Here is an 18,106-nt window from a genome sequence, read left to right on the forward strand (position 1 = left end):
AATAAGTAAACCATCACAATAACTCTGTCCAAGAAATATGCTTAAAAATACCATTTGAGACAAGGGATGAGAGTTTTTTCCTGCTGATTGTGTGTGTGGGACAGATTTTTTTCTGATTTATAAATGAAGTTTATGTCTAAAATGTAACTAAACAAATCAACAAAAAATAAGATATGTCTATAGTTATAACTGACGATTTTGGGATGTTCTCATCATATTTGGTGGTGATAATGTCAGAGATGATCATGTTCTTAATGCTGGCATGCAGGGCCGTCGGACTGCGGGGACAAAGGGGACAGTTGTGGGGGGGCCCAAGGCAGAGGGGGGGCCCATGACCAAAAAAAAAAAAAAATATATTTTTTTATTTTACCCTTTTTTTTCATCACCCCTCCCCCCCCGTCAACAATCGCTTCCCCCCCCCCCCCCCCCCCCCCCCCCCCCCCGTCAACAACCTGGCGCAGGGGGGTCCATCAGTACCGATAGTATAGGGGCCCGGGATTTGGTGCTACGGCCCTGCCATGGACTGTATTATGCGTCACGTGTTTAGTTTGTGTGTGTTTAAACAGATGGACGCACACATACACACACGCGCACCCGCATTCATTCATTCTTTTTAACCCTCACTCGGGGTAAAACAATGTTTTCTCACGATCAAATACTCATCAATCCTAAAAGTTATGGGCATGTACACGATGTCTGTGTCAAGAAAATATGTGTTTGCTGTACGGTGTTTGCAGATGCATTGATTTAAAAGTACAACTTATTACGCTGTATCTGCTGTTCTTTCCTAAATAATTTACCAAGAATGTGTGGCTAGGTAGATAGAGAGGCAAAGTGTATGCGCGCGTGCACAAGCAACATTATGCATGCGCCCTTAAAATAGCATCTGAACAACGCGCCACTGACTTTAAACCAGGTATTTCCTGGTTTGTGGCGCAAGTTTGTTTCTGAAACTGCAAGATAGCACCAGGGAACGTTTGCGCCAGAACACGCCTCCTCCTTTCGCCGAGCCGCCCCTTGGGGCGCAGGATCATTCCCTAATTTACCAACGCGTGGCACAGGAGGGAAAAGAACACTCTGCGCCAGTTGCAAACTAGCAGCCACACATGCGCCAGTGATTAAGTCAATTGCGCCGGATGCAAGATAGGGCCAATAATATGACTTGACCTGTCTCGAATCAAGCTCTCACTGATTTGTCATTGATGTATTAATGAGAGTGCCATCTCCCATCCCCTTTAAGAGCCATGACAATTTGAATCTGACGAGTTGATATTTTGACAGCGCGTTTGTAGTGCGATGAGACAGATGCAGGACAACATGAATTTTAAACCTCAAATGGCTCAGTTTATGGCCAAATAATATAATGCCTAATTCACGCATGGAATAGCGTTTTCTGGCACAACTTAGTCCTCAAATAAATGTCGGCAAAGAAAACTTAACACACACATGATATGGTTAACTATGGTTCTATTTAATAATATACGCAATACATTATCAAACGTCGTTTCTTACCAGTATTGTATGCATTATCGTTATCGACTTGTGTTCCTAATAGGCATGTGTCCACCCATTAATACATATTGCCCTGGACGGTATTATGCGTTATGGGTTACTTATCAATCCTAAAAGTCATGGGCTTGTACACGATATCTGTGTTAAGAAAATATGTGTTTGCTGTACGTTGTTTGCAGATGCATTGATTTGATTACCTATTCCCCACGCAATGTTATGTCGTACTTCATTGATTACCGCTACGCAGCGCATTTTTTTTTTATACTGCTCGTGGCGGAGCTGGCGGAGCGCACGTCAGAGCTTCCGGAGCGCGCGTCAGAGCTTCCGGAGCGCGCTCCCCCTTGCTCCCCCTCAAATTAAGCACTGACTGTAAGAGTCAGTGGCAAAAAGCAGCCCTTTTAGAGAACATTCATTGAGGGGCGCTGTTGCCCTAAAGGTTAGCTTTGGGGCCTGTCACATTACAGCTGAAGCATGTTGCTAAATACTGGACATATTTTCAATTATTTTCTCTTTGACCTAAAATCATCAGAAAATAGGGTCCAAGTGGAGAAATGTAATTTTTTTGGTTGGTGAATTAAGCCTAACTCCTATGCTGCTGGAACAATCTTTTCATTCATGTTGTCATATCTTTAGTTTTCAATGATGAAAAAGTGTCTGGCAATATGATCACATTAAAAGAAATTAAAAGGCTAAGAAAACTGCCAAAATATATTTAGCAATATGACGTTTATTCGTGGGGGCTGTTGTATAATACAAGAGGTCTGCTAATTCAGTGACTGCATAGACTGCAGCAAGTGTTGTGTTTTTCAGCTACAGGATGCTGTTGTGGTTTTCCTGTCTACTTCTCATCAGTTTATTGTTAGCATGTTCACTCCATTTACATTTTTTTGGGTTAGGTGCACATATATGCGGGTGTATATATAGAGTGTGGTGTCATGAAAAGTGTGGTGCCATGGAGACTAAAATAACACAATAACAACTCAAAGACTTGCGGTTATCTGCCAAGCACACAACGACATCTGCAAGTGTCCCACTCGGGTTAATCAGTGGAGGTTTAATTGAACTTATGCAAACAATATATAATGCAAGTCATGTAAAATACAATACATGCTCACTATTCGTGTCATCAGCTACTCCAGCAGATAAGGTGAACAGCTGAGGGGACTCCCCCCACTTAGTTGGATCTGAATCAGATCAACTGTCACCATGAGGGTGACATTGTGGTCGGTTTTCCCAAATGTCGTTGAGTCATCCTCAGGGAGATTGAAGTTGTCTTTTTCTCAAGGGTTTAAGTTGAAATAGGCTGATATTCTGGGCCAGATGTGGCTAGTCATAGGGCCCTATTTTAACAGCCTGAAACGCAAGTGAGAAGTGCCTAGCGCATGTAGCTTTGTGGGCGGTTCTACAGCGATTTTGCTAGTTTACCGGCACGAAAAACGACCCTTGCACCCGGCGCATATCTAAAAAGGGTTGGTCTGAAGTAGCCTAATTACCCGTAGGTGTGGTTTGGGCGTAAAGTGTAATAAACCAATGAGAGTGCCAGCTTCGTTCCCCTTTAAGAGCCATGAGCGCATTTGAATCTGACGAGTTGATATTTTGACAGCGCGTCTGCAGTAGCGGTGGATTTAATGATTTGTTTCCGTGGCCCAGTTCGCCTGATTCAGTTCGCCAAGAGGAGTCGTTCGCGAATCATTCGTTCGTTCGTTCAGTCGAGTTTCCGGTAGCACTAACTCCACTGAGTCTGTCTGACGATGAGACAGATGCATGAATTTCAAACTTCAAATGGCTCAGTTTATGGACAAATAATGTGGCCTAATTCAAACATGGAATAAGGTTTTCTTCCACAACTTAAGAAATACTTAGTCCTCAAATAAATTTCGAAATAGAAAACGTATATGATATAACATATGATATGCGGTAACTGTGGTTCTATTTAATGATATACGCAAAACATTATAAACATCGTTTCTTATCAGTATTGTATGCATTATCGTTATCGATAATGTTTACAATTGTTCCTAATATGCATGTGTCCCCCCGTTAATATACATTGCCATGGACCAGGGCCGTCGGACTGCGGGGACAAAGGGGACAGTTGTGGGGGGGCCCAAGGCAGAGGGGGGGCCCATGACCAAAAAAAAAAATAATAATATTTTTTTATTTTACCCTTTTTTTTCATCACCCCTCCCCCCCCCGTCAACAATCGCTTCCCCCCCCCCCCCCCCCCCCCCCCCCCCCGTCAACAACCTGGCGCAGGGGGGTCCATCAGTACCGATAGTATAGGGGCCCGGGATTTGGTGCTACGGCCCTGCTGGCATGCATTCATTGATTCATCCATCAAGTCCTCAGAGTTACATGATAGATAAAGACACCATTTGAAACATGGCTCCACAAGATAAGAGATAAAATACCTTTCACTTTGGTTGTGGTTGGTCTGTGTGTGCTTTCTGCTCCATGTGGATTAAAAGCAAAGACAGAACAAAGACCAACATAGAATTACTAAACATACATACTTGAGAAATTGTCTACAGTCATACTGTATTAGAAATTATCTTGATCACTCTTTACAACAACTACACCAGCTTCAAATATATCGTTTTATAACAGGGTGGAGGATTTTGTTCTGCTGGTGTGTCTGTGGCCTGGGCCAGATATTTTACTAACAAATGAATGTACGAAAATGTCTACAGTAATAAAGACATCTATTTAAACTGTTGAATCATTACTCAATAAGAGGATCCATGAAACTATATTCAAATATGAATAATTGAAACACTACACACGTCATATTTTTCGCAAAGTTTTTTAACCCAAAAGTGTTAATTTAGGAGAGTACATAAAAATATAAATACTCACTGATTAGTTTTAGATCATATCGTAGATGATCAACGTATCCTCCTGATGATAGGATGGATCTGCAGGTGTAAGGACCTTCATCTTCCTTTCGCATCTTCTTTACCTCCAGAGAACACTCCTTTGTGATGCATACTCTTTCTTCCTTGTATTCAGACCTAACCTTCCCTTTGTCAACCAATTCTACAGTCATTGTATTGTTGTAACTGAACAACCAGGTAATATTGGAACAGTCACTCAGAGCCCCGCATGATAGAGAAATACAATCTCCAGCTACTAACTCTGTTCTTCCATGATCAGAGGAGGTCGGTTTGTAACATTCGTCATTGATTGAAGTATCTGTGAGAGAGAACAATCAGTTATGTAATGTTTAGAGGACTATACACCTTTTGATTTGAATAAATAACTTTAAGACCATGTAACACAAACACCCACTGATAACTTCACTCGTTTTTATTATCTTGGCTATTTTAAGTTGTCCTTACCTCTGCATGACGGAGAAGGAACCATATCTACTGTCTGTCTGTCGGTCTGTCTGTCTGATAGCTCAAACTACTGCTCACTGTGGAGAGCAAGGCTTCTTATAGCGAGTGTTCCTTCACTTCCTCAAACCTCCAACACTTTTCTCTGCTCTTTTTCACATGAGAGATTATCTAGTACAGACATGGACTGTTGAAACAGATCATAAAGTACATTCTGACGATAAACTTATTGGGCATGTCATAACATTTCCTATTTGTTTGTAACGACATGTCATCCGTGATAGGACAATACGATGGTTATCCTTTCCTAGCACTAAGTAGCATAGGAAGTAGCCCACATGTGAAACACTTTGCCTCTAAACTCAAACCATTGAGTTTTATCTTCTATTATTTTAATATCAGTTCAATATCATAACCAAATGATAACATAAAGCAAAATGGTGAGGAGAAGGCCTATTGTATTATGTTCATTGTGTTTGAGATGTCGAAGAGAAAATATAAGTGTCTATTGGTCACCTCAAATAGTCCCACAAAAAACTGTTGATACAGAAAGCATCTGTATTAAACATAAGTAGGACTGAATATGTTTTGTCTGGAATAAAGGGGAAACACACACGGAAGTATTAACAATTAAAAGAAGAGTAAAAAAAATTGCAGTAAAATAACAAAACAAATAAGATTTAAAAAATACATAAAACAAAGAAACCATAGAAAATAGGTATAAATAAGATATAGTTATATTTAAAACTAAGCTAAAACATGGGAGTAACTTATTAGAGCAATACAAAAAGATACAGAGAAGATCCACTTAAAATAAATCATAGTCCACATCAAGTAGGTTGGTTATTATTGTTTTCTATTGGTCCAGTGGAATTAATGTCTCTAGTCTCAGGTTTTATTGTTATCTATTCCTGGATTATGTATCACAGAATTTAAATCTGTTACTTCTAGTTCGGTATTTTCTAGGTGCATCCAGACCTAGCCAGCTAGTGACTAAGCCCCTTCTCCACAGACAGTACCAGCTCAACTCGCCTCGACTCGGCCCGCCTTTTACTGCTTGAGTAGAGAACCGTCTTTTGTTGAGGATTGCACTCATTGGATTGATGAGACCTAGAAGTCTCAAACAGAGGAATGGAGGAACGAAGGAAAACTGAGGAATGTTGATTGTAATAATCTTAAACAGATATGGTTTCGTCTCATGCTGTTTCCCCCTCCCTGCCAGAGACCGGTCTCTGACCCCCACTGTTAGTGAGAGGGATCCCCCTCAGACCAACAGGTCTGGGGCCCACTCTGTCCAGGTATCACACCTCGACAATTGTTCAACCTAGAGCGTGTGTAGGCGGTTTGTGATTGGCTTTATTGAATAACGGTAACCCAATAGGAATCAGTTGGTACACCTTTTTGTATTTGGGTAATGATTGGCGTGACGGCTAGCCCCGCCCTTGTCATGTGCTTTGATATACTGTTTGTGATGAATTGGGAAAATGAATGGGAGAATAATAATAGGAGAGCACAAAGGGTTAACACTCAAAAAGAGAGAAGTTAGGTATCCATTAAGGGTTCTGTGTTTTTTTCGGGTTATCCTGTGTGAGCAGGATACTGGATATTGATTAATAATTTTCAACCAACTATGAAATAAGTGTCCATCCATCCATTTGACGTATTTGGAAGTGTTATATGTGGAGGCACTCAAATCAAATTTAACCCAGGCATTTTCTTACAGATATCTTTAATATAATTCTCACCAAGTAACACTTTCTATAATTCCAAAAGACTACATAATGCCAAAACAGAAGATGGTGTCATGTAGAAGCAGCTCAACAAAAGAATGAAGCATGAGGTAAAACCTCAGATTCAAATCTCGCTTTACATACATTTACACACGGTAAATGTAACATAACATAACATTATGCAGTCCTTTTGATAAGGTCTCACTGTAGCCATGAATGTTTATTAAGAACAGTTCTAGGCTTACTTTTACACATTCCCCATCAGTTTAGTCTGTGGCGCCCTCTAAAGGCTGTCTAAATACTAGCCTTTTCATAAGATATTTGGTATTAAACTACTTCATGATACCAGACGGGAAATTTGTTTAATTTATGTTTAACTTTAATAAACATTGGAAATTATTTATTACCGGTAATTAATTGTGATTTACTTGACGAAAAAGCATTCATCAATTATTGATAAAAAAAAGATGCGTCTAGACCTGAAGGTAAATATTGATCATTGACAACAATAACAGTTTTCTATATTTTTATAGATTCATAATTTCTACTGCTGTTTGCTGCTGCTGGCTTTGCTTCATCACATCCTAATCTGAAGACCTTTGGTCATTTTGCCCATCAGGGGGTAACGCTGTACCCAGCCTTGACTCCCAACTCTAACCGCTGGGACGGTGGTTCTGTAGCAGCCCAGCACAGGAAGAGTTTAGGTTAAGAGTTTCATTCGTGGGCGCCAGCAGCTCAGGAGGTAGAGCAGGTCCTATGGAGACTGGAGGGTTGCTGGTTCGAGACCCTGCTCCTCCAGGCTCAGTGATGAGGTCTCCCTGAGCAGGACCCCTGACCCAACCCTAACTGCTCCACCACAAGCAGGCTGTTCCCTTGATCAGACCTGCAAACTCCTCAGAGGAAAAAAGGTGACAGTGTCACGGGGGGATTTTTTTTTTATTGTAATATACAAATGACACTACTCTAAGCGTGACTTAACAAAACTCTTTATCAAAAATCAATGTCAAAACATCCTTAAGGCTTATAAAAAATATTTTATTTACAACTGTCACCATTTTTTTTTTTGTCTCTTATTATTGGAGAGACAAAAAAGAATTATTATTCTGTGAAGTTGATGAATTGTCACTTTTAGGTTTTCTACCCAGTTACCAAAAAAAGAAACATTTGGAATAGTATGCGCTGTGGCAAGCACATGGTTTGCATGTGTTACTTCGAAGGCAAAAAAAATCTAAAATACAAGAAAACACAAAATCCTACATTCAACCAGTGGGGTATGGCCCCCGACTCTCTGAGGAGGTAGGTACCTCCAGGTACCACCTCCATGCCAGGGTGCCCTGAATTTATGTTTATTAACAGCTCCTCCACCGGGGTCAAGACAATTTGAGGGCCAGATCCAGTCTGCCGACTGTCGGCCTATTCACGATTTGCTTAAAAAAATGTCTAATTTAAATTTATACCAATACGATGGTGGCAAAAGCTTACCAGTTTTTATGTTTTTTATACTTCATTTCTATACTTGATCCGCTGACCGCTTGGAAGCCATCGGAGTACATATTTTTTTAGAAGAAAGGGGTTATGTGGTAGGATCTTTAAGAATGCTTAACTGGGATATTTATATATTCATGGCTCAAATATTAAGGATCATGCTTTTGAGGTGTAACTAACGCATTTACGCGGTCAGCGATCCGCTGCCAGGCTTTGGTTCTCCGGGTTGCAGAGGCTTTAGCGTTCCCTTTTCTTGTGATAATGTCCTTCTCCTTGTCATAGCTCTCCAGGAGAACCTGAAGTTCCATTTCATTGAAATAAGCGGCCCGTTTCGCCATTTCGAACAGGGTTTCCATGACCCATACATCACGTCTTTTTAGGTTTGGCGGTGACGCGCACAACCCTGTGTTAACCAACCCCGAGTTGATTGAACTAATGCATAACCGCTGCTGTGGAACCGAAAACTCTGAGTTAGTCGGCACAGGGTAAATCAACCTAGAGTTCAGCGTTAACTCAGTGCTTGTTAAACCTCCGTTCGTGGAACACCCCTCTAGACGAGGGTTTCGCAAGCTCTCTTGCGTTGTTTGGCGCGCATGAGCGGTAGGCGACCGTCTCATCCAATGGCGAGCTCAGTTGGCGCTGTGTGCTTCAAGATTCCGATTGGCCCAGAGAAATGTCAATTATAAGAAAGATTCTGAAGCAAGTGCTGAGATTCCGATTGGCCCAGAGAAATGTCAATTATAAGAACGATCCAATAATTTTTCGCAATTCTGGACCCCCCCCCCCCCCCCCCCCCAAAAAAAAAAAAAAACTCTCCGGTTCTACACGATTCACGTGAATGACCAAATTGACCAAGAAAACGGCGATTGTCGCCGAAAAGCGACAAGTTTGCAGCTCTGCTTGATGGTTGACATGAATGTGTGAATGGCTGAATGTGGTCCACTAATTATTGTCCCCTTGAGCAGCAGTAGGTTAGGAAAGCACCAAATATTTCCATTACAATTTTATATTTTGTGTCCTGAGGAGGAAATGAACACCCACCCATTTACCGTTTCAGATTCGATAGAAACCCACTTTAAGAAATCTTAGGTAAAAAATGAAAATAACAATTTCTATAGATAACTAATAGGACGCTAGAATACAAGATAGTCTGTGATTATGGAGTCCTAATCACTAGACTAGGTTCTGGGCAAAAGGGTCTGGGTTTGACCCCCAACGTCAAACTGCACGAAACGTATATATATCCCTACCTGCTCCTTAATAATGTATCTGAATTCACTCTTCCTCACTTTGGATGAAGGCAGCTGCTAGAATGACTAAAGAGTAATACGGTTGAAGCTATGTGGTGTTTAGAAATGATGCAGCAGATCCGGCCTCTCAACACAGCCGTCTGGAGAGGCGCTGCTGTGGTCCGTGGTCCCAGGCTGCACCATGGAACCAATCCTCTCTGTCACGGCATTAGAAGTATACATTTGTGTGCCTAAAAGACTCCTAAAAATACTTGAACACTATTATGAACACACATTCATATGGCCACTATGAACACTACCACAAACACAAGTAGACATACGTATAAAATATTATATTTTGTGTCATGAGGATGAAATAAACACCCAGGCTCATGTTCCAGCAGTGTCACACTTCACTCTGAGTCACTATTTACACACTTTTGATTCTAATTGAACTATAATAACTAAAACTTCTTAACGATGAAGTAATATATGTCTAATAGGTAATACATCTGTGAAACATAAGGAGTGTGATGGTTTCATAGCGCTGACCGTGGTTGTAGTTACACAGACCCGGCGCCAGAGCAAATCTATACAGGGGGCACGTAGATTTTGTGGGAGGGCCCACATCTATATTATGACAGACAGGTGTAGCCTACAAAAAACTCAATTGTAACAGTCCAGTGCCCTATACCACGAAGCTCGCTGAACATACCCAGGCTTTCTTGGGAAAACCTGGCTCAACAGAGCCGCAACTCGCAATCAGAGTTAAATGGTACCACGAAGCTCACTTTAGATTCAATTAGTTGAACCAGGTTTTCCGCTTTAGGTTCAGTGCGCGTTCACGTGAAAGGGGCGTTTTTTGCGTCATTTTTCTCACCTTTACGATAGATCAAGCAGTCTATATGAGTATAAGTGAAAAGATTCTGCATATTGTCTGTAAAATAACTATGCCAAATGCAGAATTGTTCGCCATTAATCCAAATAGAATGATGATGATTTAAAAATGCATAAGCAACGTCCATCCTGCCTTATTCTATAATTTAGGGAATTCACTTTAAATACACCCTAAGAAATGTATCGCATGTTTTCGACCGCTGAGAGGTAGCGGCTGTAGCATAGTGGATTAGTATAAGACCCGAACGCCAGCGACCGGGGTTCAAATTCGCCGGTCTATCATCATGCATTTTACCCCCATAGATGTGGTGCCAGCACAGCCTTGAAAATATGGGTTCAAGTTCGAAATAAGCACAAAAATATAATTCCATAAGCTTTAGTGAATAAGTATTCCATATGCATGAGAATTGGGACTTTTTAAGCTTCACATAAATTCGCGTCACTTGGGAGTCGAACCCCCCGCACAGAAATTCAAGACTGACGCGCTACCTCCACTCTAGCATCTGTCACTGAGACACAATGCGCAACAGTAATCATTGTCTACATAACGTCCAAAAGGACGATCAAATAACGAACACCCTCTGATGAGAATCTGTATCTCTCATGTAGAACCCCAATTTCGTTGTTTGCACAATGACAATAAAGTCTGAAATCTGAATATCGTCAGACAATGCCAAGGGATCGGTTCTGTCCCGTACAACCCTTGTCTCCGGAGAGACGCCTGTACGAGAAGTGCGCCGGGGTCCACGGGAACACCCACAAATGGTGACGCCATTGTCAGAGGAGGGGCTAGGAAGCTGCGCACGGCGATTTAAGTAACCGATCTCCGGCTAGACTAAGCCGAAAAAACTGCTCCCGACCAGGTTTGGTTGCGAGCATAAGTCACCATGGTGATACATCGACGCTAAAAGAGATCGACTTTCGTGGTACAACTAACCCAGGCTTGGAGCTCAACATACCTCGCTAACCCTCTAAGCGAGCTTCGTGGTACAGGGCCCCGTTTCCCGAAAGCGTCGTTAGCCTAAGTGGATCGTGAAGTGCGTCGAAAGGGCATCGTAGAGTTTTCACCGCGTTTCCCGAAAGCATCGTGGGGAACGAACGTCTTGAAAACGCTCGTAGCTAACGAGTACTCCAGGGGTGCTCGTAGGTACTCGTAGGACTCTAAGAGAATCGTCAGCTATAGCCTCAGTGGCGACACCATCGGACATTCCGTCTATTGGATGCGTTTTAGTAAAACGCATTGCGCCTTTATGTTCTTAGTTTGGTAATTAATAAAGATTATTAATTAATTTATTAATAAAGATGTTAAAATGGCCAAAATAAAACGGGACAGTCCAGAAAATGTTTGCGCAGGCAGGGCACTCAAAATGTGTGAGAGAAAGTGGGGGGATTTGTGCAGACTGACATAGGCTACTCATAAAACGTAGCATAAAATAATGTAAAAAATAAAATACAATTAAAAAAATTAAAAATAAAGAAATGAAATAAATTATAAAAAACAAGCAAAGGAACAGGCAAAAGGCTGGGATATGGTGGGGATTGGTCACGTTGACGGGAATGTTTAGTGACATGTGGGAGGGTGGAGGGGGTTAAAAAAAAGTCTCAATCACTCTTCGACGCGCATGAAAACCAGCCGCGTAGTTATGAGGGAGGCCGTCCTCACACCGATCTTCCTCGTCGTCATCGTCCTCAGCGTCCTCCGGTTCAAGCAATGCCACCCCAGCCTTAGCTGCAATGTTGTGCAACATAGCCGTCACACATATCACGGCGCATGACTTGGCCGGCGAAAACTGGAGCCCTCCGCCTGACTTGTGAAGGCATCTAAAGCGCAACTTCCACCTCCCGATCGTGCGCTCAACGATGCACCGGGCCAGACGGTGGGCTTCGTTGTATTCCTCATCAATACATACCTTACCCTATTTCCGGAGGGGCTTTTATAGCCAATCAAATTATCAATCAAGGAAACCCTTATGCGGAATCAGATTAAGTCGGCTCTCTTTGCTGCGCAAAGCATGTTTCAGAAATCAGCCCATTAAGATAAATGTAGTTGTCACACAAGCTATTTTTAATTTTTTGTCATATGGAATTATTTCAGGGGGGAAAATGCCGTGAAACGCACAGTGCATTCAGGATTAGGACTGATATATGTCGGTTTAAGCCTAATCAATTGTGTTTTAATGTCTTTAGCATTCATATAATTGCAGTCTATTTTTTTCGTAGGCTACTCTGCTGTTGTCCTTGATGGGGATATATTTTAACCCTTTTTAACACAATTTTCCTGCGACATTCCTGCGTCTCCCCCTCCTACAGAGCCCATTTAAGCACCGTGTCAGTAGACAGTTACAATCCTACGACGTCGTGAGTGCAGCGAATGCGCGTTCACGTTAAGAGGAGTTTCGGGAAACGCTCCAAAGAAATTATCGATGGATCGCAAGATCCATCGGGAGAATGATCGTACGAGCGAAGATCCATCGTTATCGGGAAACGGGGCCCAGGGCTCTGAGCAGCGCAAACACATCAGCATGGCCAACAACAGCATTGCCTTAAGACGCACGCAGTTCGCAAATAATAGCCTACATTTTAACACACACAAACAGCCAAATACAAATCACATTTGCATTGTGTGCGCGGCGGCACATTAAATACCACAGACGCCAACAGCAATATTCCGCGCCACGCAGACGAGCAAATAAACATAAACATACAAAACTTTCGCAACATTGCATCATGTGCTCGGCCAAAACATTGTCGCATAATCCAATGAAAGCGCCGGTCGGGACCCATGACGTCGGCATGTGAACAGACTCTTTTCACCAGAATTTGTAAATGATTGGTGGAGGTTAGGAGAAGGCGGAGGGAGTTGTTACTCCTGGCGGGTCGGAGTGAGAGGTAAAAGGCGTCTCGGAGGAGAGGGCTAATAGCGGCTGCGTTGTTACAGCTAGCGGCGGGAACTCAAATCCAGCTCCAGCAAGAGGCTCAGCCCGGTCAGGGTTAGAGCTAACTTTACTTGCAGTAACTGCAGGGTTTTTTTCCGGATAAGTAGGCCAATTCGTTTTTAACCAGCGTCTGATATCCATTTTCTTTTTAAAACACCAGAGCAGGCTAGGCTACTAATTTGAATTTGCCGGTTAATGCCGTCGTTCGGTGTGACGAATTCTGAATAGCAATAGGTTTACACATATGTCAATCACATCTCTTTTTTCTACACATTTTATATTTAGTTTAACAATTATTTTTTGAGATTTTAAATAGTATCTGACATCATAAATATCTTAGCATAAAAAATAAAATAAAAAAGTAAAATACATTTTATTTTTACAAGGGCAAAGACATCAAGTGGGCGGGGGCAAAGACATCAAATGGGCGGGCCCGGCCCGGTCTGGCCCGCCCTTGGCGCCGGGTCTGTAGTTACAACGCATAACTTGATGATTCACATGACCCAAGACCTCGGAGCTACATGGAAACATCGAGACACAATTTTGAAACATAAGCCCACAAGATAGAAATGATGACGGGCCAGTCTGTAGGTGTAAACACCTTCATCTTCCTTTCTCACCTCTTAACCCCCAGAGAACACGTCTCCGTAACATTTAGTCTTCTATGTTTCCTTTCTTACTGAACAGCAGGTAATATTGGAACAGCCCCGTGATATAAATCATCAAGCATTATTTGAGAACGGTAAACAGACAATTTGACGGAACTACTTGTCCAGGTGTCCGTATATCAGGAGTTAATGCACACCCTGCATCCAATTAGAATCGAGTATTCCCGCAGACCGTGGTATAATAACACTTATTCAGTCTACTGGCGTGATCTGAATATTACAAGCCCCATCACATGATAGAGAGAAACCTTCTCCTGGTCTGAAATATGTTTCAACCCTTTTCCCCGATACTCTGAGGAGAGAATGAATTTGTTACTTTTATTTTTGATTTGAATTATATCTGTGAGAGAGAAGTTACGTAGTGGTTAGCAGACTATTTACTTTCTGAGTTGAGTAACTATCATTATCGATCATCATCATCCTCATTGCTACATGCCACCTAGGTTAGCTGCTACAATCCACCAAGGAGACTTTTACTAGGCTCCTCCTAACAGAAGGACGCAGGGTGGTGTGTTCTGGTGGTACGTTCAGTACTAGCTACCATTTCACTGAAGTGAAGAGGGACATCAGTGCGCCTTTACTCTGTTAACACTTAGTCTTAGATTATAACAATCCACGTGTTCGTCAATTTACTTATCAAGTCTTAAAAACAGGATGGCGTTGACGGGTGAACTACTGACGAGATACGTACCCCTGTAACCTTTTTATAATTTCCAAACAGCATTAATTTTGTCTTGGACAAGTTTAAGGATAATTTATTATCATCAAACCATATTTTTAATTTAATCATTTCCTTCATAATGTCATCCTGCAGTTGCTTTAAATCATAAGGCCTACCTGCGCAAAAAATATTCGTATCATCGCGATTTACGCGATTAAAGGGACTCTTACCTTTGTTGCATTTGAGAATTACAGCACATTCAAATCATCCCGCCTTCCTCCAATGCCCCACCCCCTAAGCGTTATTTTTTAGAGTACAAAACTAAGCGTTATTTTTTAACGAGTACTGTAACGACCTCGCCGGTGACATAATGATGTCGAGTCATTAGTAGTTGAAGGTAGTTTTAATGAACCAAAACCAGGTCACTGAAACCCGTAACATTGTAACCAACGGCAGAAAACCGACACAAAACAAACCCCGGTTACCCCGGCAACCCCCAACACGGTCTCACTCGCGTGCAGGCCCCCACCCTCCTGTTCTTCCAAGGCCCTCCCCCAGCTGACCTAATGATTCGCCCCCACGCTGATTGACAAGAAGAACATTACGATACATGCACATAGAACAACTGGCATAACGGACAACGAAATATAATGTAACACATAACACACAAACTATTTAACTGTCCCAGGGTCGCTACAGTACAAAAGTTCTAGACTCCCATGGGTTATGTTTAGACTCCCATGGGTTATGTTTAGACTCCCAGGGGTCATAATATAGAAACGTGTATGAGCATTACAAACAGAGTAGCGGGACAACGTAGCGTCTGAGGCCGAAATGGGTCCCCTAATCTGACTGAATAGTGCGGTTGTTTGCCAACGGTCTGGAGGTCTTCCTGGAGCTCCAGATTAGCGGGACAACGTTGCGTCTGAGCCCGAAATGGGTCCCGTAATCGGACTGAGTGTGGCGGTTGGTTGCCAACGGTCTGGAGGTCTTCCTGGAGCTCCAGAGTAGCAGGACAACGTCGCGTCTGAGTCCGAAATGGGTCCCGTAATCGGACTGAGTGTGGCGGTTGGTTGCCAACGGTCTGGAGGTCTTCCTGGAGCTCCAGAGTAGCGGGACAACGTCGCGTCTGAGTCCGAAATGGGTACCGTAATCGGACTGAGTGTGGCGGTTGGTTGCCAACGGTCTTGAGGTCTTCCTGGAGCTCCAGAGTAGCGGGATAACGTCGCGTCTGAGTCCGAAACGGGTCCCCTAATCGGACTGAGTGGTGCGGTTGGTTGCCAACGGTCTGGAGGTCCTGAGAATCATCCAGGGGAGCGGGACCACTTGGCTTCTGAGGCCGAATCGGGTCCCCTTGTCGGACTGAATGGTGCAGTTGGTGGCCAACAGTCTGGAGGTCTTCCTGAGGCTCCAGAGGAGGGTAACTCTGTGAGTCTGAGTCCGAGATGAGTCCCCTAATCAGACTGAATGGTGCAGTTTCAGTACGCCGTGGACCACTTTGGTCTGCCATCGTCAGTCGCTACGGTCGCTACTCGCTACTGTCTGCCGTGGAATCAAAACAAACCCTCTAGTTGAGGACGCGCCTTGATGACGCGGGCCCGAATGCGCCACAAGAAGCAGACGGAAAACTTTATATATCCATGCAGCAAACAGACAGGTCTGTCGGCCAATAAGGTCATTCGGTCCGAAGAATTTTATTGGTTGAAGTTTTCACTAAATATTATGAGAGTAAAATAATTGTTTGTTTTTACTCCTGGTGGGTCTGTCTTGCATATTAGAGTGTTATTACCTTATTAATACCAATTTAACCTTATCCAAAAAAAGTGTAAAAATGCAACAAAGGTAAGAGTCCCTTTAACGTAATTATTTTTTAAAAAATTATTTTTTTTTGGGCTCAAAACAAAAAAGCAGTAGCCTGACTGCTATGTTCAAATGACATTTGTTCAAAGCAGTCGTTTATTTGCACTATAGGCTCTTTTTTTGTATCGTCCTGTTTTGATCAGTATATGCCAGTGTTGTTATCAATAGAAAATCATTTGCACAAGGCAAGCCGATGCACTTCATCATGTTGATAAGAGAATTAAAATGAGAAGAATTATGGGACAAAAAAATCAAGGGATATTTAGCATAGAAAAAGAATTTGCGATTAATCGCGATTAATAATAGTTAACTATGACATTAATGCGATTAATCACGATTAAATATTTTAATCGCTTGACAGCTCTAGTATTTATATAACATTATATCTAATATCAAGGCCAAAAGCTATGTGCGCCTCGGATGATATTATGAATCATAAATAACGTCTCTGGCACTTTCACAACAAGTAAAGACTCGCAGTGGGGGATATCTCAGCCATGGTTGAGAAGAATTGGGGGAAAGGAACTCTGGCCTTGACTCTCTGATGTCCATGAACCGCGACATGGAGGCGAAAGGGATTGTACTCCGGGAGTGGAGCTGCCGGACAACCGAAGCATCGGCGGCAGTCCGGCCGCAGTCGAAGCCGTCTGGCTGCCGCCGAAGGGCAGCTCCGGCGGTGTACTCCGGGAGCTGAACTGCCGCCGAAGCTTTCCAGCTGCTCCGGCGGGTGTCCTCCGGGAGCTGTAAAGTCCGGTGGGGTAGCTTGGCGGCAGTCCGGCGGCTCAGTTCCGGGAGTACAATCCCTTTCTCCTCCATGTCTCCTCCTCCGGACTGCAGGCAGCTCTGGCGGCAGTCCGGCAGAGGAAGGGATTGTACTCCCGGAGCTGAGCTGCCGCAGAGTTCCCCCCACCGGAGCTACTCGTCCGCTGGTCCACAAAATCTTAGCTATGCTCTGATTGGAGGGGAGTGGGGAAGTGGGAGGTAATATTCAACTGTGCCCCCTTCCTACGTTGGAGGGGGCGCCCAAACTGACTCGCTCGTTTGGTAACTGTAGGCGGGGTACTTTCAGAGATGCATATCTCACTCAAAAAATCCTGTACAGACTATTTTCAAAGTTTGCATGCGTGTGGGAGCACCAGAGACCCAAAACAGCACGCCAAATCCCAGGAAAAGTGTTGTTTTCCTAATATGTCCCCTTTAACATGTATCATTGATATATGGAATATATACTTTAGGCCCCCAAACTGACCCCTGGGGGACACCACAGGCAATTTCCAAACATAAAGAAGAGCAATCCCAAAAACCACTCCCCGGATGCCATACCTTTCCAGTTTATGAATTAATATATCATGATTAATAGTATCAAATGCTTTTGTTAAATCAATAAATAATTTGATTGCATATTGTTTGTTAGCTATGGCATTTTTGATTTCCTCTATTGATTCTATTAATGCCAGTGTTGTTGATCCGTCTGAACGCAAACCATATGAGTAGTAAATAAGACCCCCCCCATATGAGCGAGTTGAGAGGACTTCCGTTTCCGGTGAAGAACCGGAAATTGTGGGGCCTCTGTGAGTGGGAAACAGTGTGAGTGTGTGTGTGAGTGTGTGTGTGTCTGTGTGTGTGTGTGTGTGTAGTCAGGTGTATGGGTATGTGTAGTCATGATTGTGTATGTGTGTGTGTCTGTGTATGCGTGTTTGTGTATGTAGTGTGTTTGTGTGTGTGTATGTGTATGTGTATGCAGTGTGTGTGTGCAGAGCGTTAAAAAAAACGTTTTAACCCACTATTGTATG

General features: G+C 42.9%; 2 protein-coding genes across 16 annotated transcripts in view; both read right to left on the minus strand.

Annotated features, from left to right (window-relative positions):
• LOC115534120 (uncharacterized) overlaps positions 1–18,106 on the minus strand; it is a 51,277-nt gene that overhangs the window by 9,332 nt on the left and 23,839 nt on the right. The gene's annotated exons all lie outside the window — the stretch shown is intronic.
• The window catches only part of LOC115534115 (uncharacterized), a 40,418-nt gene that overhangs the window by 4,196 nt on the left and 18,116 nt on the right, over positions 1–18,106 (minus strand). For 2 of the 12 annotated variants that reach the window (XR_003974281.1, XM_030344772.1), the window contains exons 1-3: positions 4,851–5,063; positions 4,369–4,704; positions 3,924–3,959 (exon numbers count right to left, since the gene is read on the minus strand). The exons of 3 other annotated variants lie outside the window; for them this stretch is intronic. Coding sequence is in view for 7 of the 9 variants with exons in the window: in XM_030344772.1 (XP_030200632.1) it covers positions 3,924–3,959; positions 4,369–4,704; positions 4,851–4,875 (397 nt within the window). In the remaining 2 variants the exon portion in view is untranslated. Of the gene's footprint in view, positions 1–3,923; positions 3,960–4,368; positions 4,705–4,850; positions 5,067–18,106 lie in introns of those variants that run through there. 7 more of the 12 variants (XM_030344765.1, XM_030344766.1, XM_030344764.1 and 4 more) reach the window with 7 other exon arrangements.

This window comes from Gadus morhua, chromosome 21 (assembly GCF_902167405.1).
Source record: "Gadus morhua chromosome 21, gadMor3.0, whole genome shotgun sequence".
NCBI classification, from domain to species: Eukaryota; Metazoa; Chordata; class Actinopteri; order Gadiformes; family Gadidae; genus Gadus; species Gadus morhua.